The sequence below is a fragment of the Malus domestica genome, chromosome 08, assembly GCF_042453785.1.
Source record: "Malus domestica chromosome 08, GDT2T_hap1".
Taxonomy (NCBI): domain Eukaryota; kingdom Viridiplantae; phylum Streptophyta; class Magnoliopsida; order Rosales; family Rosaceae; genus Malus; species Malus domestica.
In genome coordinates this window covers 5,215,273-5,238,616 of record NC_091668.1, presented here as the reverse complement: position 1 = coordinate 5,238,616, position 23,344 = coordinate 5,215,273, and the positions used below count along the sequence as shown (strand labels likewise).

Genomic DNA, 23,344 nt, shown 5'->3' with positions numbered 1-23,344 from the left:
TTAGTGTAAAAATGTGGTTTTTCTTTAAAATAACAATACCGGGAGCTTTTCATTAAAGTTCCTTTAAAATAATGGAAAACTAATGAAAAAAGTTTAAAAACTTTGAGTCTAATGATAATGATAAAATAAAGGGTTAAGTAAATAGTATCATAATTGATTTTTTTAATTTAAAAATATGATTTTTCGTTAATTTTTTTTAAATAATAAAAAATTAAGAGTAATGTTATTCATACCATGTTTTTGTATCACATTTTCATACCACCTTAGGTGGCATTTGATGTGGATAGCCATATCATTTGAATTAATCAGATTTTTAATTTAGTTCATTATTTAATAAAATAATAATTAAAAAAACTAGTTAATTAAATCATGATTGTGGTATACGAGGAGTCTTTCTCATTCATTTCCTTGGGTTTTGCAAATTTTTCAAATGATGTGACTGTCCTCATCAAATGACATCTAAAATGGAATGAAAATGTGATTAAAATACATCGTATGAATAACATTACTCAAAAATTAAATTTCAGTTGATATTGATCTAAATTAAATATCGCTGACATATTAAAGACATATTAACGAATTAAAACATTACGGGACTGTAAATTTGTTTTACGTAAGTTTCTCGATTCATTCACCAAGAATTTGTTGAAATCTTTAAAGCCACGTCAAGTTGTTGTCTGTGGGGGACCCACAACCATCCCAATCATGGTCATACCAACAGTAATCGACCAATGCCAGCGTGGCAAAGATCTTGATTCGAAAGACTAATAAATCGCGCTGGGGTTTTTTTATTTTATTTTTTCAAAATAATTTGAGCCGATCAGTTATTGTCAGCCTCACGGACTCTTCCCATTTATCAAATCCCCTTTATTAATCCGTTTCGTCCCGATTCAAATCCGCCCCATCTCTCTCTGTCTCTCTCTACACGCCCACTCTCTCTCTCTCTCTTCCCAAACTCTCAGAGTAAGAGGTCAAATATTTCCCAACCTTTCCCTCCCATTTTTTCCCACTTACTCTCTCTCTCTCTCTCTCTCTCTCTCTCCGCAATTGTGAACACATGGACGGCGGTGCTCCGTACAACCCGCGCACGGTGGAGGAGGTCTTCAGAGACTTCAAAGGGCGGAGGGCCGGCATGATTAAAGCTCTCACCACCGGTAACTTTTTCGCTCCAATTTTCTTCGTCAACTTTCCGCTATTACTCCAAAAGCTATGGAAATTCGATGAAGGATTAAATTTTCTTCCTTTTTTTTGGTGGTTGCAGAGGTAGAAGACTTTTTTCAGCAGTGCGACCCTGGTCAGCGTTTTTCCTTAATTTTATTTCTGTTTATTTTTTTTAATTGTTTGATTTAGTGCAGGCGGTATTTGGTTGTATGCAAGGTATTAAATATCGATGGTATCGTGATGATATCGTAAATATCGGTAGTCTAAAAAAACAGAAATTTCGATGGAAATATCGAGATATTATCGATATCGATAAAAATTGAATAAAAATCACGGAAATTGTAAGAAAAACCTGGAAATTTTTATTGAAACTTTGCAGGATGTTTATTTAGTCAATTATCTATTAGTTTATCACAAAAATTTGGAAGGAAATGATTTGCATGATAGATATAACTGATTTAAGTTGATTATATAGCGAGCTGACAAACAAATATGTAGTAATTAATGAAAGAAGTTTAAACACACCATAATCATTTATATATAATGAATTAGAACAATATTTTACACTTTATACATTGCATGGTAAAATACATGAGTGATTTAGCAAGGTCTAAAATATCGACGATATCAATAGTTCAAAAAAATATCGGTAATCCAAAAACACGAAATTTTGATGGAAATATCGAGATATTATAGATATTTTAGACCATGGTTGTATGACAGAATGTGTTTTTTCGAAATAACTGAGTTAGGGTTTTCTGGTTTTAATAATTCCTGGTATTTAAGACACGTGTGTGAAATATATATGCTTTTTTAGTAGAGGGCGACCTAAGTCAAGGCTCTCCGCTTTGTGAGAGTCGGAACATCTATCGTGCGCATCAATGCCAAAACAGGTTGTTTTTACGGCTTGTACCCGTAATTTTTAGGTAGCAACCTTTTCGTTGCATCAAGGCGCGCCCTGATATACGCTTTTTGAGTAATTCATGAAAATAATCATATAAATAATCCATTTTCAACTTGTTTTTTAGTGGTAAATTAATTATTTACTATCTTGGAATATATGTGAAGAAATTTTATTATTATTAGTTTTCAATAATGCACTATCAGTTGAGTGTATACAAACTTAGAAAGTATATATTCTTTGTCGAAAATTATTAGAGTTAAAGGGTGACCCTAGGCCAACAAGGCTCCCACTCTATCGTATTCAACCTTAACCATATTTTGCAAAGAGTAATGAGTTTAATTGTTAGAGTAATGAGTTTAGTTGTGTTTTCATGTCTGATTAAAGTTTTGAAAGTTGAATTGAATTGTTGCGGTTTGATCGGTTATTGAAGGAAGTTTTTTTATTACCACCTCAAAGACATAAATAAATGTTTTTCAAGGCGATCAGCTGTGGTTTGGGTTCTTTTGTTAAAAAAAGTGAAATTTTGATTATCCTTGTGTTATACATTTTGATGAAAAATGAGAATGCAGCTGTTTAAAGCTGTTGTAATGGTTAATTCTAAGCGTGTTTCTATCTCATACCTTGATTGCTTCCTTAGTTTTCGGAGAGCATGTAACGTTACCTTAAACATCTTTCATGACAGAGAAGGAAAATCTTTGCCTTTATGGATTCCCAAGTGAGCAGTGGGAAGTTAATTTGCCTGCGGAGGAAGTTCCTCCAGAGCTTCCAGAGCCAGCACTTGGTATCAACTTTGCGAGAGATGGGATGCAAGAAAAGGATTGGTTATCCTTGGTTGCTGTCCATAGTGACGCATGGTTGCTTGCAGTGGCATTTTATTTCGGTGCGAGGTTTGGATTTGATAAGGCTGATAGGTATTCTTCTTTGTACCATATGATAAATGCGTGGTTTGATTCTGTATGATTCAATGGATTCAAATTGTGGGTTCAAGTTGACGTTATCACTTAATTTTAGGTCAGGCCAACAGTTCTGCATATGGCATGCAAAATGCTTTCTTTATTCCCATGAAGTCAAGTCAGGGCATAATCATCGTCCTGATGTTATAGTTTCCTGTCGTTGTGTGTTTTTAAACTTTTTATGTTCCAATGTCTATGCACACGCACCTTGTATGTTTGCTGTGTAATTCCTCTGTTCACGATTGAGCTATAGTAAAGTTGATGCTTTGTAGTCTACTTGCTTTACGACTGTTCACAGCTGTTTTAAATGATTGATTATGTTCTTTTTTGGAAGATTTAGAAGGTGATCGTGCTATAGTTGTGTTACTTTCTTCTGACATCTTTATTAGGAATGTAGTTGAAGGTGTTTGGATTTTGGATTCTTTTTTTCGGTTGCAGTTTTTGGAGTCTTTTATTTAAATTTCTGATGTACAAGGAAGTAATGTGGCCTATTTCTGTAAAGTTAGTTCTGTTTGCAAATGAAAATTAAATAAAGAGCATCGCCAAAAACTGTAATGTGGCCTATCTATTTCTGTGAATTTCCGTACTGATATTGTACTTATCCAGCATTGCCTTCATTTGGCGGCTTGCAGTGCTAACTACAATCCAAATCTCATTTTCTTGTGACCTCTTCTGGTTTCGTGTTGCAACACCTCCGTATTATTGATCTTGAATTCACTTACCAATATGATGTTGGTATCTACATTGCAGGAAACGCCTTTTTAATATGATAAATGAACTTCCAACAATATTCGAGGTTGTGACAGGGACAGCCAAGAAACAAGTGAAGGAGAAGTCATCAAATTCAAATCATGGCAGCAACAGATCTAAGTCAAACTCTAAGGTCTGGAAAAAATTGATTGCCAGTTTCTGAATTACTTGTTTGATGTTTCTACTTCTATTTTTTTAAAGTATAGATGTGCCCGTGAGGAAACTTTGCTATATTCATAAAATATTTTTAACGGAAAATAACAACTCTGAAATTTCTGTGAATCTTGTGATGTCATTCCAACATCAGACAAGAAGATGAATCATTAGTTTTAGGTTTCTGAACAACCTGGCCAGATTGTATCTTATTCATATTCGGTTGGCAAATGCAGCGAGGTTCTGAGCCTCAACCCAGGTATTCAAAGGCATTGCAGTCAAAGGACGCGGAGGAGAACGAGGAAGAAGGTTTGGAAGATGAAGACGAGGATGAGCACGGCGAGACACTGTGTGGGGCTTGTGGAGAAAACTACGCATCTGATGAATTTTGGATTTGCTGTGACATTTGCGAGAAGTGGTTCCACGGTAAGTGTGTCAAGATCACCCCAGCAAGAGCCGAGCATATCAAGCAGTACAAATGCCCATCTTGCAGCAACAAGAGAGCCAAACATTGATGGTTTTTCTGAGGAGGTGACTTGCGTATTCTCGTGGTTGACTGCTAATTGTCTAGGTCAGGTTTTCTCTCGGTCTCAAAGCTTGTAACTCTAGGAAATTTTATCTTGGATCTTGACTTGTTGCGTAGTTTGCAAGTCTGCTGTCTATTTCAATTAAATTAGGGTATTTATGTTCAGGTCGGAAACGATTTCCCCCCTGTGAGTGTGGAACTTGTCATTTATCTGCGTGAATGTAGCTCAGTGTTTATAAAATTATAGTCTCTATTTCACAATTGGATTTTCATCAACCTTATAGCATCTTCTGTCTTGTTTGTCTTTGAACTTCGATCTCGGGAGGTGTCAAACGTTTCGGTGAGGGGTGTAAAAATTTCATCCTGAAAATTTTGAAGGTGTATTTTTGCTACATTCCCCTTGTGCTTTGAAATGGAAGATGATCCCCCTCTAGGATTTTCGGGTGAAAATTTGTGAGGATCAATCAAAGCACTTCTATTAGAAGCCCTTTTTTGAATCGGGCCCTAAGGTCCAGTCTCGGTATAGCTAATGAATTGGCCCCGCCCAAGCCCAAAATAGTGTTTGGTTTCAAACACAGTAAAGCGTGTGTGCTAAATACTTGGTCTTTTTTTGTTGATGGCCTCCATGTCTTTGGTGTTTGATTTCAAAATGGTGTAACAATGTTCGTTAACGGTTCAGACTGTGTTCGTGTGTCATGTATTTATATGACATAAAACGCGAGCTATTCATATGAAACGTGTACACTCTAATTGTAGTATGTCGAGCCAATAATGTAATATTAGTAGTGTTTGAAATTTTTTGGATACTGTTGATATCGGAAAAATCAAGAAAAATATGAAAACTGGGTGAAGTCATATTGGATAAACTCTTAGATTTCGGCTAAATTCAACAGATTTCGTCAATATTTTCATCATATCAGATAAATATGCACAAAATGCCTTATGATATTTCTAAAGATTCCTTTTATGTTTTGACCCTTTTAGCAATTGTTTATCATTTTCATTGAACCGTGGCAACCAACTCAAAGAGCCACAATATCGTTATACCTGTGCTATACAAGTCATTTCAACGGACATTTCAGGGAGGTTCAGACAATGTCACATTGAGGATAAGGCAATAAGCTGTGAGAGAGGATAAATTTTTAAGTGTAACGGGAACACGAATGGTACATCTCGTGTTTTTATGTAAATGGTAGAAAATTTTATTTTTTAAGTTATTAACTTTTTGACACACAAATTCTACAATTTTTATAATGACACGTGATTTACCAACGCGTGTGCCGATCACACTGAAAAATATGGGGAAAAAGAAAGAGAAACTGAGGACAAAGCTCGTGAGACCCAATGTTTTCAGTGGCGTCTTTGGATTGATGGTCCATAGAGATTGAAGAAAATGTCCAAGATCTGATGGTCCACAGTTATTTGCATCGCACCGGATTAGCCCCTGGTATTGGAGTCTGGGTCCCATTGAAATACAAAAAGGTCCTTCCGCACGCATATGGTGTGTTTGATGGACGTTTCACCTCTCGAGTGTTTGATCAGATTCTTCAGCAGCCCGCCGACCATGCCAACTGCCACCTCCTCCTCTTGTTTTGTTCAACTTCAACATGTATAGTTGTTCAATTTACTGGTGAAAATTTGACATCACGTCTAGTTCAGATGCACATTGTTCATTGTTAGGAGAGAATATATTATGTCAACGGTGTTGGAACCCCAGTGTCCCACATTGGTCAGGAGGGAAGAAAGAAAGCATTTTAAATAGAAATACCTTACTCTAACAACATCGAAGCATTTTGTGATAAAACCCCACACCTGAGGATTGTGCAGGTGGTTAAGTGGGGACAGTATCAGTCTTGTTAGAGTTGCCACGTGATTGGGTGGGTCCCCATTGCTAGACATTTTGTGATAAAACCCCACACCTGAGGATTGTGCATGTGGTTAAGTGAGGACAGTATCGGTGTTAAGTGAGGACAGTATCGGTGTTGTTAGAGTGGGTCCTCAACCCGTCGACCTGAAAAAAAATTCCACAAACGGGATGAGATTATATCTTCTTGTATTCAATGTATCATGGTGTCTCTAAATTATTCATTGCGCGACTTGATAAAGCGATTGTTGAGTTTGAAATGAAGTCCACATATTCATTAAACATGCTTGGCCAATTAGACGAGACATTAAACGAAAGGATACGTATCCTCTTATATTCAAATCACTTGTCACGTAATGTAAACGGAGCGTCTGTTGAGCAAAAAATCCATGTGGCATCAAGAAAGCTTTGCCAATTGGCAATGTGACAATCAAATCGAATCCCAACCACTCATAACCGCTCATCACGTGACGTGATGAAATTTTCGTCGTGCCTAAAATTCATTTATTTATTAAGTACGCTCAACCAATTGACAGTGTGACATACTGAAAATTTCCTAACTAATAGCGGCTAAAGTATTCAATGTAGCCTTTAAAAAGATGCATGCCAATTCTAGGGCTTTCAAGATAGTTTATTAAAGGTTAATAATTGGGAACATTCATGAATGTAGAGAGGAGGCCAAATGAAACAAACTTGCCTTTAACTTAAGAGGGGCCAGAGCCAAACCACCCACCCAACTCCACTCATCAAGTTGTGCACTAGGTTTCTGACTAACATTTGTTATTTCTGGATGGTGGGCTTCCCACAATATTAAGGCGGTTTCAAAGTATAAGGTCTAATATCTTAATAGATAGGCGGTTGGCTTTCCATCTATGTATTTAGAGTTTGAAACTCCTCCCTTCCCTCGCCTGAAGTATTGTAAAAGCTTAGAATCCTTCTCCTTAAAGGTCGTACCCAGTGCACAAGGCTCCCGCTTTACGCAGGGTCTGGGAGAGGTGAATGTCGGCTAACCTTACCCCCATTTATGGAGAGGCTGCTCCTAAGTCTCGAACCAGAGACCTACCGCTCATGGGCGAAGGCACTTGCCATCGCACCAAGTGCGACCTCTAGAATCCTTCTCCTTAATAATAAAAAATAGGAAAAAAAAAAGTAGTTTCAAAAGTTTCTTACATCAACATATTCATTCGAGCAACATGACAAAGAGATCCCAATAGATAATTGCAAGCGTACAATCCAAAACTTAGCTTAATCATAAATAAAAACTCCAATTCTTTCCCGTTCACTTGTTCATCATCTTCATTAAATTCGAGCAAACGATCTGACACACGGTGTTACCAATCTACTAATGTCATTCCATCAAAACGGAACGGAAATTCTTGCACAAAGGGGCAAATCAAATGAAAGAAAACTACTAGACTATGTACAAATTTACATGATCAATATGGCAATAGGCATGCCGTTATAGCCAAATCCAGGCAAGAAGGATTTGAAATGTGCATGGAAATAAAAACCACTTCTTTCTGCGCAGCTCTATTGATTCTTGGCAGACATTCTTTTGAGAAACTCATAGGTAGTAACCATGGTTGTGGAAGACATTGCCATTGAAGCCCACCTAGGCCCTAGCCCTCTGTAACAAGCAGCAAACCCTCCTTCCCTCACCAGATTTCTCACCGTCTGCATCATTGTCAGCGGTCTTCTATGACCGTTTTCTTCCGCATCCAGAACTTGCAACCGCGTCTTGACAGTATCCAGCGGCATGGTAATCAGAGCAGAAACCCCACTTGCCATGCCTGCACTCAACGCCTGCACTGCCAGCATTGCCTTGCAATCGGGGCGTAAATTAGACCCATTGCCTGAGCCACTCTCATCTTTCTTACACATATAGCCACCAAAACTACTCCAAATGAGTCTGTGTGCAACAGAGTAAGAAGTCCACCAAACCGCATTTGAAGGCGCATAAGTCAGTGACGAAATCCCAAATCCCCTGTACAATCCTCTCAATCCATCGGCATGAACAATTTTCGTAAAAGCATCAAGGCCATTTCTATACTTATAAGAACTCACATTGGGGAGGATGTGTTTGGTACTACTGGTGCAGCCCTGAACCATGAGTCTCTGGCTCACAACATCGACCGGGGTCCAAACTAATTGGGCCGCCATGGCTGAGCTCAACCCCGCAGCAGCATTCGCTATCGCCATTGCTGTAGTATCCGAAAATCCTAATCTAACCGTCACAGTTCCAACATTGCTCTTGGTGACTTCAAGCGCCGCCATGTAAAGCGCTCGAGCCGGAATTGTTCCCGTCAGAGAGGTCCCAAAACCTCTGTAAAACCCTTTAGGACCTTCGTGGCGCATGATTGCACAAGACATCTTCAAGCAAGAAATCTGAGTGGGTGAAACTTGTTGGCGGGTTTTTAACACTATAATTGGATACAAAGCACCTGAAACACCAGAAAACAAAGCAGCACCCAGAAAGAAAAACTTGGACTTGTCAAGCATATGCCAATCTATATCAGCCGGGATGTGAATTTCCGAAGCCGAATCGTCCTCGGCCGCGCTCAAGCTCATCTTCGCCACCTTTAAAACCCGATTCAAGATCCAGAATACAAACCACTCTTCCCCACCTAAATATTTTCCAAATCCTCCCAACCACCTAAAGATTTCATCAAATTTTCGAGCACTACTAGCTACTTCACTAAGCCGAGCTCAGCAAACACTCAAACCCGATAATAATCAGCAGAGCAAAAAGAGTAATTTAGATTTTGAAATGAAGTAAAAATACAATCTGGGAACTTTACAAAACGAACGATTACTAAGAAATGAACTGTTACTAAGAAAAATAAGAACTTTTAAGGTGTGATTTGAGAGCTAGGAGATTAATTGGGATGTGGGTTTTGTAGGATTTTTAGGGTTCTTTTTCCTCTTGCGCAACCAGATTAGGGAACGCATGTGGATCGCCATAAATGAGTCGAACATTTCTTCATGTGAAAACCCCAATCAGTATTGATGGTTCTTACCAGCAGAGGAAGAAGATCATGAGGGCTCATCATCATCGTCTTCAGAACTCCATCTCTGCAAAATCGACGGTGGAGATTGATGGAATCCCAGCTGCAAATATCTAGAGAGAGAGTGATGAGTAAACACAGAAAGCGAAGTGGATTGAGCGAAAGGATTGAGGAGAGAGAGAGTGTGAAAGAGAAGGGAGGACAAGATTTATGGAGTGTAGCGAGGGTTTTTCGGATCGTGAAAGCGGACACGTGTCAGTTATCACCTCGAGGTCTTTCCAATGTATTAATCGGCTTAAGGTTGGATCTGATTGACTGTGATCTATATGCAATTATGGGTTCAACTTTGGGATTGTGGACTGATATATGTTGGTCTTGTGGTGGTCACGATACTACAGTCTGTTGGCCGCACGTTGAGTTCTTTTTCGTGTATCAATGGTAGGTTTGGAGTTTTCGTCTTGTATTAGAGAGCAACTTGTATAAAATATATGTTGGGCTTGTGGTGGTCACGATGTTACAGTCAGTTGGTCACACATTGAGTTTTTTTTCGTGTATCAATGGTAGGCTTGGAGTTTTCGTCTAGTATTAGAGAGCAACTTGTATAAAACAAATTTACTGTCATTTAAGTTTCATGATCTCACAGTACAAGATAACTGCTAAGGAGACTCTCTTAAAAGTAGAGGTGGAAAAAAATATCGAAAAATCCCGAAAATTTTGGTACCCAATCCTGAACTGATCCCGAAATTTTGGTATGAGAATCGATCTCACATTTTCATTAGTTTGGTAATCTCAAACCGAACCAAATATATATATATTATTTAATTTTAAATATATTTTTGGAATTGTAACAGCCATCAGATTTAGTTGAGATTAATCTCAACCATTGAATCCAAATAAAACCCTCACTCAATCACTCTCTCTCGACCTAACCTCACCCTGCTATCTCATTGCCGATTTTTCTCGATCTCTCTCTTCCTCCTTATTTGCCATATTCGAATCCAGCCACATCACACAAGTGACTCACCTTTCTCTCTCGACTGACCTCCTTGATCTCTTTCTCAACTCATCATCCCTCACTGAAAAACACTTTGTAGGAATGGCAGCAGCTCAGGTGATAACATCGTCGATCCTCACTAAGAGTTTGGCTTCGTTTGAAAGACTCAGACCTTCAAGCCTTAAGTTCACTCAATCTTAGACTCTCTCTGTCTCTTTGATTATCCTTCTCGAATTCGAAGCTCAGCAGCCACCTACCCTCTCACAATCTGACTTCGACGAACTCTCTCCACTCCGACCACCACCACACCTCATAGCTTCATCCCTCATCACCGATTCTTTCCAGTCTTTGTGTGTGTGGGTTTTCGAATTAAGGTTAGGGTTTCGAATTAGGGCTTAAGGTTTCAAATTAGGGCTTAGGGTTTCGAATTGGGGGCTCGGGTCAGGAGAAGGACGCGGGTCCGTCTGACTATCTATTCACTTTGTCTCTCTCTCTCGACCACCGATTCACTGTCAATCTCTATGATTTCAATTTGGGTTTTTAATGTAGGTTCAGATGATTTCAATTTCAATCTAGATGATTTGGATTTTGATGCATGTTCACTTTCGGGAAATCCTGAAATACAGAAAACATTTCGGGAATCCTGAAATTCGGCTAGGGATCGGTCGTCGGATTCTCGAAAATTTTCGGTTCGGAATTTGGTATGCCATTTTCGGTTCGGTATCCCATACCAGACTAGCCCTACTTAAAAGTGAGACTCTCCATGGACTATCTCCCACCTCATTTTTTTGGCACAATATTTTATAATGTTGGCACACACAGGAATTGTGCCAAAAACATGGAGTGGCAGAGAGTTCTTGAAGAAGTCCAACTTTAATAGAATCTCCTTATCATTTTTCAACAACAATACAATATCAAGCTATAAAACATATTGTGACCATAAATCCGTTTTGTGCAAGATTATAGCCTAAAAGCATTCCACACCAACCAAAAAAATATCCATCAAATAATAATGGAATGAGAATTAAAGGTTAATGAAATGATATAAAAAAAAAGATTTTAATTAATTACCTATTACAGATTAGGGAGCTTTATATATAGAGACAAAAACTTTTACTATATTTCAAGGAACTCTACTAGTTTTTAAACATGTTAAAGAGAGACAAAAACATAAAAACAACTAAAGCCTAACCCAAAAACATGGAAACAATGTTTTAAAATACCAGCCGTACCCCTAAGGTTTTAGGCTGTTAATAAAACTTAGCCCTCACAACTCTAATAAAATTAATATGTGCTAAAAGCTCAACCCATCTTCGACTATTTTTGCAGAATCAATTCAACTCTTCTTAATTTTTGCAGAATCAATTCAATTCGTCCTCGATCATTTTTTTCATAATCAATTCAACCCTCTTAGACCATTTTTGCAGAATCAATTCAATCATTATCAACCATTTTTGCCGAATCAGTTCAACCCGTCCTTAACCATTTTTGTAGAATTAGTTCAACCCGTCCTCGACCATTTGCAGAATCAGTTCAACTAGTCTTTGACCATTTTCGCAGAATCAATTCAACCCGTTCGACCATTTTTTCAGAATCAGTTCAATCCGTCGTCGACCATTTTTGCAGAATTAGTTCAACCCATTTTTGACTATTTTTGCATAATCAGTTCAACTCGTCGTCAACCATTTTTGTAGAATCAATTCAAAGTTCAACTAGTCCTCGACCATTTTTGCAGAATCAGTTCAACCCGACTAGGACTATTTTTGCAGAATTAGTTTAATCCGACTAGGACCATTTTTGCAGAATTAGTTCAATTCGTCCTCAACCACTTTTGCAGAATCAGTTCAACTCGTCATCGACCATTTTTGCATAATTAGTTCACCTGTCATCGACCATTTTTGCAGAATCAGTTCAACTCGTCATCAATTATTTTTGCAGAATCAATTCAATCTGTCTTCGGCTAATACTAACATAATTTTCCTTTTTCACATAGAAGGAAGGTGAAAACGTGAGCCGAAATGTTCGTGTGCCTTTTCTTGTATCTAGAAATAAGTGAAACCTTTGAAATTACCAGTTCAAATGTTACCTTTTGAAAATACCAGTTGAAATGTTGCCTTCTGGACCAATATCAGTAGCGAATAATGACAAGGTGACTATAGCAATGATTAAATTGCATATATGGTACTGATTCGAGTCAGCCCCTTCTTCTTCTTGCTCTGAATTAGCAGTGTATGGGGCTTTATCTGCGCTATGAGCCTTGGATTTAACCAATTTTGGCAATGTAAATGGGAAGTCACATTGAAAACAAGTAACCAAGGGGATTCTTATTTGTACAAATGGTACTTCAAACTTGGAACGAGCATGAAGAAATTAACAATACTTCTGGAAAGAAGTTGCAGTCAACAACAATTTCAATGCGGCTTCTTATTCACCTTGTGTTTATATTTGCTTCATAAAGCTAGCCACCAAGTGAGACAAATTTGGACTATATTTAAGAATATCCATATCTTTTTCTTTGGGGATTTGATGGCCTCTCGAGGGCTTGGTCTGCCATTTTGGATCTAGTTCGAGGAGTGGTGGAAGCTGAGCAAAAATTCACATTTTGAATTTTAATATAAAGGATATTTTCGTAACTTGCACTCTAAAAAGAAAAAGTCAATGATGTCATTTTACATATGCATTAACTTTTGTCTTTCATTGAAATGTTTAAAATGTATTGTCTCAATATATAATTAAGTATTAATACTCTATGTGTAATTTTTCCTACATATTAATCTAAAAATTAATAGACACATTACTTAGAATATATTGCCAAATTTAAACTACATATTAATAAAAAAAAAATTGTCAACTAAAAGAACGTAAAAAAACTATTTGATCTTATATTACAACTAAAAAGTTAAGACTGTAATATAATTTCACAAAATAAAATTTTAATATTTTTATATTTAAATCTCACTACAAGTGATTTTAACATTTCTAATTTTTAAAATTAAAAATAAACTCTCTCCCTGTCTCACACTCTCCACATTCTCACGTTCTTTCTCATTCTTTTCCTCCCTCCTTTTCACACATTTTGTGAGTGGATATATTAAATAAGAAAAAAACTTGACGGTAACATTTTTCTGGCTATTGACCAAATTGACCTCCCCTCTTTGGGCATCACCAAACTAACGGCGTCCGTCAACTTCAGGTCGTCTCCGTCTCCGTCTCCGTATGCGTTTTCTCTTTCGCACGCAAAGCATTACAGAGAAAAAAAGGATCTGGTCCTCTGTCCCCCCACTTTCCATACGTTTTTATACTCTTCTACGTATGCGGTTATAGTTAAATTACGTTAATATTTTTTATTTTATTATTAAAATTAATATAGAATGTTAACGTGATTTAATCGTAACCGCACAAAATAAGAGACGATGAAAATGTACGGCAAGTGAAGGGCAGAGAAGCCGGTCCAAGAAAAAATGAGGGTGCTGAACTTACTGGACTCGAGAGAGGAAGCAGCAAAACAGAGAGAAAGTCATGGAGAAAGAGCTCCATCGAGCCGCCGTGCGCGGATCCGTCGACGCCCTTCTCGAACTACTCAGTGAAGACCCTCAAATCCTCAATAGGACAGTCCCATCTCTATCCGATACGCCCTTACATGTAGCCTCGCTTCTGGGCCACTCTGCTTTCGCCGAAGAGTTACTGAGTCGGAACCCCGAACTCGCCGCCGAGCTGGACTCCCGCGGCTCTTCGCCTCTTCACCTGGCGGCGGCAAAAGGGTCGGTGGAGATAGTGAAAAATCTGGTGCGGGTCAACCCAGATCTGGGTTTCGTGCTGGATCGCGATGGGTTCACTCCCCTGCATCTGGGTGTGATCAAGGGGCGAGCTGCGGTTGTGGCCGAGCTGGCCCAAGTCAGACCGGCGGCGACTCGGGTTTTGACTCAGGAAGGCGAGAGTGGGTTGCACTTGTGTGTGAAGCATCACAGGCTGGAGGTGTTGAAGGTTTTGGTGGAAAGTATAGGGAGAGATGATGAGTTTGTGAATTGGAGGGATGGCGATGGTAACACAGTCTTACATGTTGCTGTGGCCAAGAAACAATTAGAGGTAATATTTCCTTCATTTTTATGGAAAAGTTTAGTCTTTTGAAATCAAAATTAGTTAATTAGTGGGAATAATTAGGCTTTTATCTGAAACAAGACAACTTATAATATTCAAGAATTCTATGAATGTTACATAGTGAGGAAAAAGCTTCAATTCCATTCAACTAGGTCACATTGTAGAGACATGTACCTGGTATGCTACGATGGTGGTATTTAAAGCTAATAACGTAGTGTTATGTGTTTGGCAATGCGTGACTGAATTGGAATGCTACCGTTGCATCCGAATCCATCCATGCAAAGTTGTCTTTGTAGTGCGTGATTAGATTGAGATACCACAACCGTGCAAAGAAACTGTTGTCCACATTTTGTCGCTTGAACTCCATAAAATTTCTTTGGTCGTTGGACTGATAGAACGATATAGTAGTACCTTATTGATTAAGGTTGCTCTTTTGTGACCGAAGGCCACGGTTTCGTCCACGGGTTTGAGTCGTGAAAGCAGCCTCTTTGCAAGGGTAAAGTTGCATACAATAGACATTCTTCCGACCCTCGCAAATGGGGAGCCTTGTTGTCTTTTTATTGGAATTTTTTATCTAAAGGAAAGGGTGGGAATTTTGTGCAGGTTATAAAGTATTTGCTGACTAATACAAAGATGGATGTAAATGCCGAAAATGCGATTGGTTTCACCGCATTGGACGTCTTAACTCATAGCACAAGAGATTTAAGAGACTTGGAAATCAAACAGTCCCTTCAGAAAGCTGCAGCTCCAAGAACGAACAGGGCACGATTTATTGCATTCGAGCCGGAAATGGATTCAGTTCGAGTATCCAACTCGATCTCAATGCAACCCCTAATGTCGAAGAAAATGAGTGTAAAGGAAATAGTTAAGAAGAAGGGCATTGATTGGTTGGGAAGGAAACGAAGCTCGTTAATGGTTGTGTCTTCCCTAATTGCGACAGTGGCATTTCAAGCTGCATTATCCCCTCCAGGCGGTGTATGGCAGGATGACTACTTGGTATACTCCAATGGCACCGCTGTGGAGCGTCCTCACAACGCTGGGCAGTCAGTGATGGCAATTACAGAGCCAGTTCAATACGGACAGTTCATGATCCTCAACACGATTGCTTTCCTTGCATCATTGAGCATAATTCTACTGCTCGTGAGCGGATTGCCTATGAGGCGGAAGAGGTGGATGTGGTTTCAGATGGTGATCATGTGGATTGCAATAACGGCACTATCGGGTACTTATTTTGTTGGATTAATCTTCATGACACCGGACAGGAACCGGGGCAGCTATCTGTATTATGTGACTCAAATATCTGTGCTGATATGGCTGGGGTTGATGGGGCTTGTGTTCATTGGTAACCTGATTCGGGTAATCATCTGGCTTCTTAGAATGCACGGATACATGGAGGAGAAAGAAACTGATGATTCGCTCTACGTAGACTACGATGACAACGACGAAATTTGAATACGAAGATTATACCGCTGAATTTTGAGTTGCTGATCTTCTTGTTGCAGTGGGGCGTATATATTGTTTCCAAATTAAGGATGTTCTTTGTTTCATTTTTACTTGAGGAAACAAGTTAGAAGAAAAATGGTAGTTTAATTACCAGTGTGAATTTTGTGAAAAATCCTTTTGAGTGAGACAGGGTTATTGTTATAAATGGTGTTGTTAATTCAGATTTTATAATATAAAGAAACAACTAAGTTGTTATGTTACGAGTCTTAAGTATATTATTGGAAAATACGTGCACATGTTGGGATTTGTAAAACTTTGGGACTGCTTTAGGAGTGTTGAAAGAGTATCGTTAAACTTTCAATTGTTTGTGAGTCGAAGGAGTGAATACAAAGCTTGTGAAGAAAGGAAAGAGCTCATCTTCATATCTCTTTCTTCAAAGCTGTTAAATCAAATGATATGAGTTCTTGAAATTTGATCTAACGGTAAAAAATTATTATAACTTTTAAATGTTTTTACTAATTTCTCTATTTTTAACCGTTGTATCAAATTTTAAAAGTCTGTATCATTTGATTTGGTGGCTTTTCCGTGAAGAAATGCGCTTGGACTTGGGAAGAGGATCCTCTCCTGAGCTCAGGATGAGGATCCTCCTGATCAGCCCATCTGAGCTGTTTAAATTTAATCAAACGGTTGCAATTATTATAATTTTTAGAGAGCCCCTTGTTTGGAACCGTTGGATTAAATTTAAACGGTCCAGATGGACTGGTCAGGAAGATCCCATCCTAAGGTCAGGAGAGGATCCTCTTCCGGGTGTAATATACAGAAACAGAGTTCTTTTATGTGCCTCACTTGGAGTTTTAATAAATATTTAGGGCCTGCTTGTTTATTTAAAAAATTGGACCTGAAAAGTTTTATATTTTTTTCCAAGAACATAGTTTCTGACTTCAATACTCATAAAATTTGTTTGGTACACCAACTTCAAACTTAATCTATATCTGTATCAAATATTCAAAGGCAAGGAAAAAACCCAGATGTATATCAAATACTCAAAAAATTCGTTCATGACTATAACAGCAGCGCAGGAATCGAATGTCGGCGAAATCGAATGAATCTGGGTGAAATCCAGCAGAAGGAAATTGAACAGTGCTCACGGCGGAGATTTTTTTTTTTTTAACTGTAAATTCTCACTTTTTTTGTTTTCTGGAAGTAAGGCTTTTTAGTTTTTTGTTAAAAAAGAAAAAGACTATTTAGTTTTTTTTTTTTTTTGTCAAACAAGGACTATTTAGTTTTAAGTTGTGTTATTGAGAAAAATCTATCAAATAAAAATTCTTGACATAACGCTTAAAAACTATTAGGGAAATTGTATTTAAACTCATGCAACAAGCTTATTTTCTATACCTATATTATTTTTAACTAGACTATCAATATTTTTGAAACCCAAATTTACTACCTAAATTACCCTCATAAACCAAATTCAAAAATTTATCTTTACACACATTTTCAAAAGATAAAAATCAAAATCAAAGCATACATTTTCTTCTTTGATGTTCTCTCCTTCCATCAAGTATGTCATATTTCCCTTCAAATTCTTCATGATTTAATAGAAATATAAATCAAAATCAAAAGAATTGGTGAGAATTTGAGAAACTTCTTGTTCATTTGCACTAGGTGCCGTCAATTTGTGTAAGAGACCAAGCATCTCTTCTCTGTTAGATACTGAGAGTGCAGTACCATTTGGAGGGGCGTGTACTCATTAGTTTAAGTTCTCTCATTCTCTTTCATATTTAGCATGTTTACTTATAATATATGGACGCTGAGCTACCTGGCCTTAGAGCAATTCCACCGCTAAAAAAAATGTGCCAGCACCCAACCCATTTATCCACTCAGTGAATAGTAATAGACCCCAATGAATAGTAATAGGCCAAAGCATCTCCACCCCTAAAAAAAATGCGTTGGCACAAACGATCTCCATCCCTACAAAATGCACTGACACCCAGCCCATTTAAAATATTATTAATTTTTTTTATAAAATAATAAATAAAAAATTAGTTTTATTTCGAATAGAATTTTTAACCGATCTCGTCAAACCATGTGTCATTATCCGAACGTACTATTTTGTGAATAGATTTCTTTTAAGATTTTCAACCAATCCTGACACGTCACATGTCACTTCCTGTTTACAATAATTTAGCCAAGATTTTCAACCAATCTTGTCACACCACGTGTTATTATTCGAACGTACTATTTTGTGGATAAATTGCTGATAAGATTTTCAACCAATCCCAACGCGCCACGTGTCACTTCCTGTTTACAATAATTTAGCCAAGATTTCGATAAGATTTTCAACCAATCACGTAGTGCCACATGGCATTGTCCAGAACCTCATCCTTTTTTTTGTCCATATAAACCCTATATCCCTACATCCATCCTCGCACCAAACTCAATCGATTTTTTTAGCTCAAAATCCTTCTTCATCGTTTTCAAATCTTGAGTTCTTACAATGTCTTCTTCAAGGATAGTGTATAAACAGTTGCAGGAGCAGCAGAAATGGTTGTTGGCACAACAGGAAGAATTGGTCAATCTTGAGGAAGGTGAAGGTGGAGATGAGACTTTCGCAATGGAGGAGGATGAGGATGATCACCATAGAAGGTAGAGGGCCTCATATTCCCATCGTGTCATGGAAGCTGTGAGTTAGATTACCGGAAGCATGAGAGATGACGTTTTTCCAACATGTAAAGGATGCGTTGAGTTTTTTCCAACAACCTTGAAGACATTGACTAGTTCTGGCGTCTTTTCCATGTACATCGCAAAACGCTTTCGCAATTTTACTCCATATTTCTTGCTTATCCATCTCATTACCCGTAATCGGATCATGAGTAGTGTGAACCCAACATTCACACAACGTAACATCTTCAGTGAGCTTCCACGAAGTCATTTTTTTTCTTTCAAAGTGTACACAATATTCAAATGTAGAAGGTGTAGAAAATATTGAAATGTAAGGTGGAAGATGAGGGTTTGGTATTTATGGAAAAAAAATTTTTTTAATTTTTTTTGTATTTTGTTTTTAAATTTTCATAATTTGTAATTAATTTTTAATAAATTTTAATGTTGTTAATTAATCTGGACCGTTGAATTTGAAAAATATTCAAATCCAACAGCCAACCAGCTACCACGTGGCCAACGATTATAATTCTAACCATTGGACCTTTTTTTTGGGAGAAAAAACGTGGACCGTTGATCTGTGATCGGACGGTCCAGTTTAAAAGTGAAATTCAATTTTTTTTACTGTTGGAAAACCAACGGTCTAGAAAAACTAGCCATTGGAAATCCAACGGCACAGAGTGGGCCACGTTGTCGAGCCCGAGTGACATTTGAGTGCGCCTGTCAGCGGGCCCCGCCTCTAATTTCTTGTCTGCTACTCGCACCCATGCGCGCGTGAAGGTTACCCACCAGGCGCAAAAAAACAAACGAGCTGGTCCATTGGTCAGTCGATTTTAGGCTGGCCTGGAGATTGGCTTGGGCTGGGTGCCGACCTCTTTTGCTTCTGGTGGAAGTGCTTTTAGATGATTTTGAAGAAGTAAAAAGAGTATTGGAGGAAATGGAAACACAAGACGTAGAAAAATGCAATTGGTCAACATATAATAACAAGGCAGAGCAAGCCCTCAAAATGTCGGAAGAAATGATGAAACCTTGAAGCAACTCAAGCCGTACCATTTTTTTATTAACCTCCATGCCTGCACTTCTAATCTAGGTGAGGTCAAAGAGGTGTGGAAAATGTTCAAGTAAACGTTCCCCGCAACAAAAAATATAAGCTATCTTGTAAGGCTTCAGGCCCTTTGTAAGCTAAACCATATTTGAGGGATTGAAAGAATTGTTTGAGGAATGAGAGTCCATCTACTTAAGACTTACATAGTTGCAGGAAAATAATATCTTGAGATGTGCCAATGGTGGCACATCGAATTTTTCTCTGAGTTCATAAAATAAAAACTCATAAATCAATTCATATCTTAGTTGGAAGATCGAAAACTTCAAAATCAATATCCATTTGTCAAAAAGAGCTTATTCTCTATGAGAATATCTTAGGATTTTAGCAAGAATAGAACGCAAGAGAAAGATTGCGTGATAATAATGGTTTGATTATTATGAGTGGGTTTATTGATACATTTTAGTTTTATTATTAATTTTATCTTGTATTTTATGGTAATTATGAAATAAGATAAAAAAGACATTGTACATTTAAAATTTAAATTGGGTGTAGAAAGACAGATTCAAATAAAATTTCCCAAACTATTATTTAGTTTATAAAGCTGAATTTGAATTAAACACCAAACAAGCTATTATATTATTTTGTAAAATTTAATAAAAATGCTTACGGAAAAAGGTGATTCTTTATGTAACAAATATTGACTTTCATGAAAAGTGCTTAGGCTAAGTTTATTTAACAAAAAATCATGCTATAACTTTATTTAATAAAAAAGACTTGAATTATAATAAAAACCCCTTAAATTTTAACAAAAAGGAAAAAAATAATATTATTGAAAAAATACATTATTTTAATATTAAAAAAAATAGACGCGCGGGACCCTCACATCTTCATACATACTGTTTATGAAACTTACTACATTGTTTATGAAACTTAACGATACTATACTGTTTATGAAATTTAATAGTACTATACTATTTATAAAATTTACTACACTGTTTATGAAACTTACTATATTGTTTATGAAACTTAACGGTACTACACTGTTTATGAAATTTACTACACTGTTTATGATACTTACTACATTATTTATAAAACTTAACGGTACTACACTGTTTATAAAACTTACTACATTGTTTATGAAACTTAAGGGTATTACACTGTTTAGGAAGGTTAAAGATAATATACTATTTATGAAACTTAACGGTATTACACTGTTTTCTGAATGCATGCTGGGCTCACATGTTTATATGTTTTTTTTTTCTTTTTGCCCTTATCATCAAGTAAAATTATTAGATAATTTTTTGTTAAAATGTAAAGTTTTGATCCTCTTTTCATTAATTTTTCTGTAAAAAAAAAAAAGCCCTTTTACGTCAAGCATCATACTTGTGTAGAACATTCTTCGCCAATCTGGACAGAACAGGAAGCAGATCAAACACTGCTCCTTTTCTTTGTATCCTCTAGAATTCTCTCACCTTTTCTCTTTACTTCCTTAAATCACTCTATAAATACATCACTCTAATCCCCCATTTTCCACACTAATCAATCAAATCGTTCGGCAATCTAACACAGTTTGCGTCAACATGGATTTGATAAACGGGGGAAACAATTTCTTCAGAGTATTGGAAGACATGCTGGACTTCGCCGATCAAGAGCCCGAAAAGTCCCGAAACGCCAACAACCCCTCTCGGGCGTACGTCCGAGACGCGAAGGCGATGGCGGCCACCCCAGCGGATGTGGTGGAGTACCCGAACGCGTACGCGTTCGTGGTGGACATGCCTGGAATCAAAGCCAATGAAATTAAAGTGCACGTGTAGAACGACAACGTGTTGGTGGTGAGGGGGGAGCGGAGGCGGGAGAAAGAGAAGGAGAGCAAGGATGCGGGGAAGTATTTGAAGATGGAAAGGAGGGTTGGGAAGTTTATGAGGAAGTTTGTGCTGCCGGAGAATGCGAACTTGGAGGCGATCACGGCGGTTTCTCAAGACGGCGTGCTGACGGTGAGGGTGGAGAAGTTGCCTCCGCCGGAGCCCAAGAGGGCCAAGACCATTCAGGTCAGTGTTGCTGGAGGTTGAAGATATGAGGTTATTGTACTCTGAATTTGGTGTTTGTTCTTTTACAATATGAGGCATGTATCATGTTCATGCATGTACGAGGTGTTATATGTGTGCGTATGAAGTTTGAATAAAATTGAAGTTGATGTTAAGTGCATAAAGTGAAATCAAGGTTCTAAAGACACTAGATGCTAGTCAGGCGGTGGATTACAGCTTAACGCTTAGGTAAGGTTCTAAAAGTCGTTAGGTGCTAATCAGGCGGCGGGCTAGGGCCTAGCGCCTAGGCAGCTAGGCGGGGCCTAAGCAGGCGCCTAGGCGGATTTAAGTAAATCTATCATATTTTATGTAAATAAGTGTCTACTTCTATTTGAAATATATATAATTTCATCATAAACTACAAAATAGAATGCATATATATATCATGAAGTATTGGAACATAATGAAAACATGTAAAATAAGGATATAATGTTTGTTCATTCAAGTATGCAACAAGTCTCTTATAATTTATTGGAAAAAAACAAAATGCAAAATGAAAGTTATGTATTTTCTGTCTAAGTGAGTTGCAACCTAGGCGGGTGCCTAGGTGATCTAGGCGGTGGGTTGGGGCTTAGGCATTAATCGGGGCGATGGGCTGGGGCCTAGCGCCTAGGCGGCGCTAGGCGGGGATTTTTAGAATAGTGCACTTAGGTGGTTAGGCGGGATCTAGTCGGGCGCCTAGGCGGATTAGACGGATTTAATTAAATCTATCTATATTTCGTGTACATAAATGTCTGATTATACTTAAAATATATATGATTTCATCATAAACTATAAAATGGAATGATATATATATATATTATAAGCTATTGGAACATAACATAATGAAAACATAAGGAACAAGTATATAATGTGTGTGCCTTTAAGTATTTAACAAATCTCTTACAGTTTATTGAAAAAATAAAATGCAAGATGAAAGTTATTTACTTTCTGTCTAAGTGAGTCGTAACATAGGTTAGATGAGTCTGGGCGGGTTAGGCGAGTGCCTGGGCAGTCTAGACGGGCGCCTTAATAGGTTTAGGCATTTTTTCTTAATTTTTAAATGCCTAAACATTAATGGGACGATGGTCAATCGTTTAATGCTTAGATGGCGCTAAGTAAGGATTTTTAGAACATTGAGTGAAATACATGCACGAAACTTGGACGCAATTAAATGTCGTCGCGAAACCCTTCGCCTTTCTTTTAAATCAAAGTAGGACGAGTGACTGCAACAACTAAAATGTTTGTCGCCGATTTTAACAATTGTGATGTTTGTTAGCGTAACAGAAAGACAGTAATCTGAAATTGACCACATTAATTACTAGAACATTCAACAGCCTTAGTAAGAAGGGGATCAAAGAGAACTGCCCATTTCTTTACGTTGCGCACGTCCTTCACGATCGAACAATTTAATGTTGAATTTCATCAAGCAGCGCTCTCGAGCGTTCTCACATCTTTCTCCAATGATGAGCACCACGCTCAAGCCTATGCAAAGAGAGTTAAAAGTGATAGATATTACGCTATAGCCAGTCTCTTAATTCAAATTTTAACATACGAGTTACTTTATATTTCATAATTTTTTACGATAAAATAATTTACGATGTATTTATTTAAATACGATAATGAAAATTCATATTTGACTGTGTAGAATAACCCACTCCTCCGCTAAGTACATTTTACTTATTGGTATTTGCTTTTGGTCATGAGAAGGATTTTCTTTAGGAGAA

The 23,344-nt window shown here is 37.6% G+C and overlaps 3 protein-coding genes and 1 pseudogene across 3 annotated transcripts; 3 read left to right on the top strand and 1 right to left on the bottom strand.

Moving 5' to 3' along the window:
- Positions 1–803: 803 nt before the first annotated feature.
- Positions 804–4,708, top strand: LOC103423980 (PHD finger protein ALFIN-LIKE 4-like). The gene is made up of 5 exons (XM_070826678.1): positions 804–1,154; positions 1,262–1,294; positions 2,748–2,976; positions 3,769–3,901; positions 4,158–4,708. Exons 1-5 carry the CDS (start codon positions 1,058–1,060, stop codon positions 4,434–4,436), a joined length of 771 nt encoding a protein of 256 aa, XP_070682779.1. The 5' UTR covers positions 804–1,057; the 3' UTR covers positions 4,437–4,708.
- A 2,934-nt stretch (positions 4,709–7,642) lies between these two features.
- Positions 7,643–9,647, bottom strand: LOC103423979 (uncharacterized). The gene has a single exon (XM_008362050.4). The coding sequence runs from the start codon at positions 8,877–8,879 to the stop codon at positions 7,842–7,844; it is 1,038 nt and encodes a 345-aa protein (XP_008360272.3). The 5' UTR covers positions 8,880–9,647; the 3' UTR covers positions 7,643–7,841.
- A 3,904-nt stretch (positions 9,648–13,551) lies between these two features.
- On the top strand, positions 13,552–16,111 carry LOC103423997 (ankyrin repeat-containing protein BDA1-like). Its single transcript, XM_008362065.4, has 2 exons — positions 13,552–14,396; positions 15,012–16,111. The coding sequence occupies exons 1-2, from the start codon at positions 13,830–13,832 to the stop codon at positions 15,858–15,860; spliced, it is 1,416 nt and encodes a 471-aa protein (XP_008360287.4). The 5' UTR covers positions 13,552–13,829; the 3' UTR covers positions 15,861–16,111.
- Positions 16,112–20,977: 4,866 nt separating this feature from the next.
- LOC103440887 (17.1 kDa class II heat shock protein-like) lies at positions 20,978–21,754 on the top strand (annotated as a pseudogene).
- Positions 21,755–23,344: the final 1,590 nt, after the last annotated feature.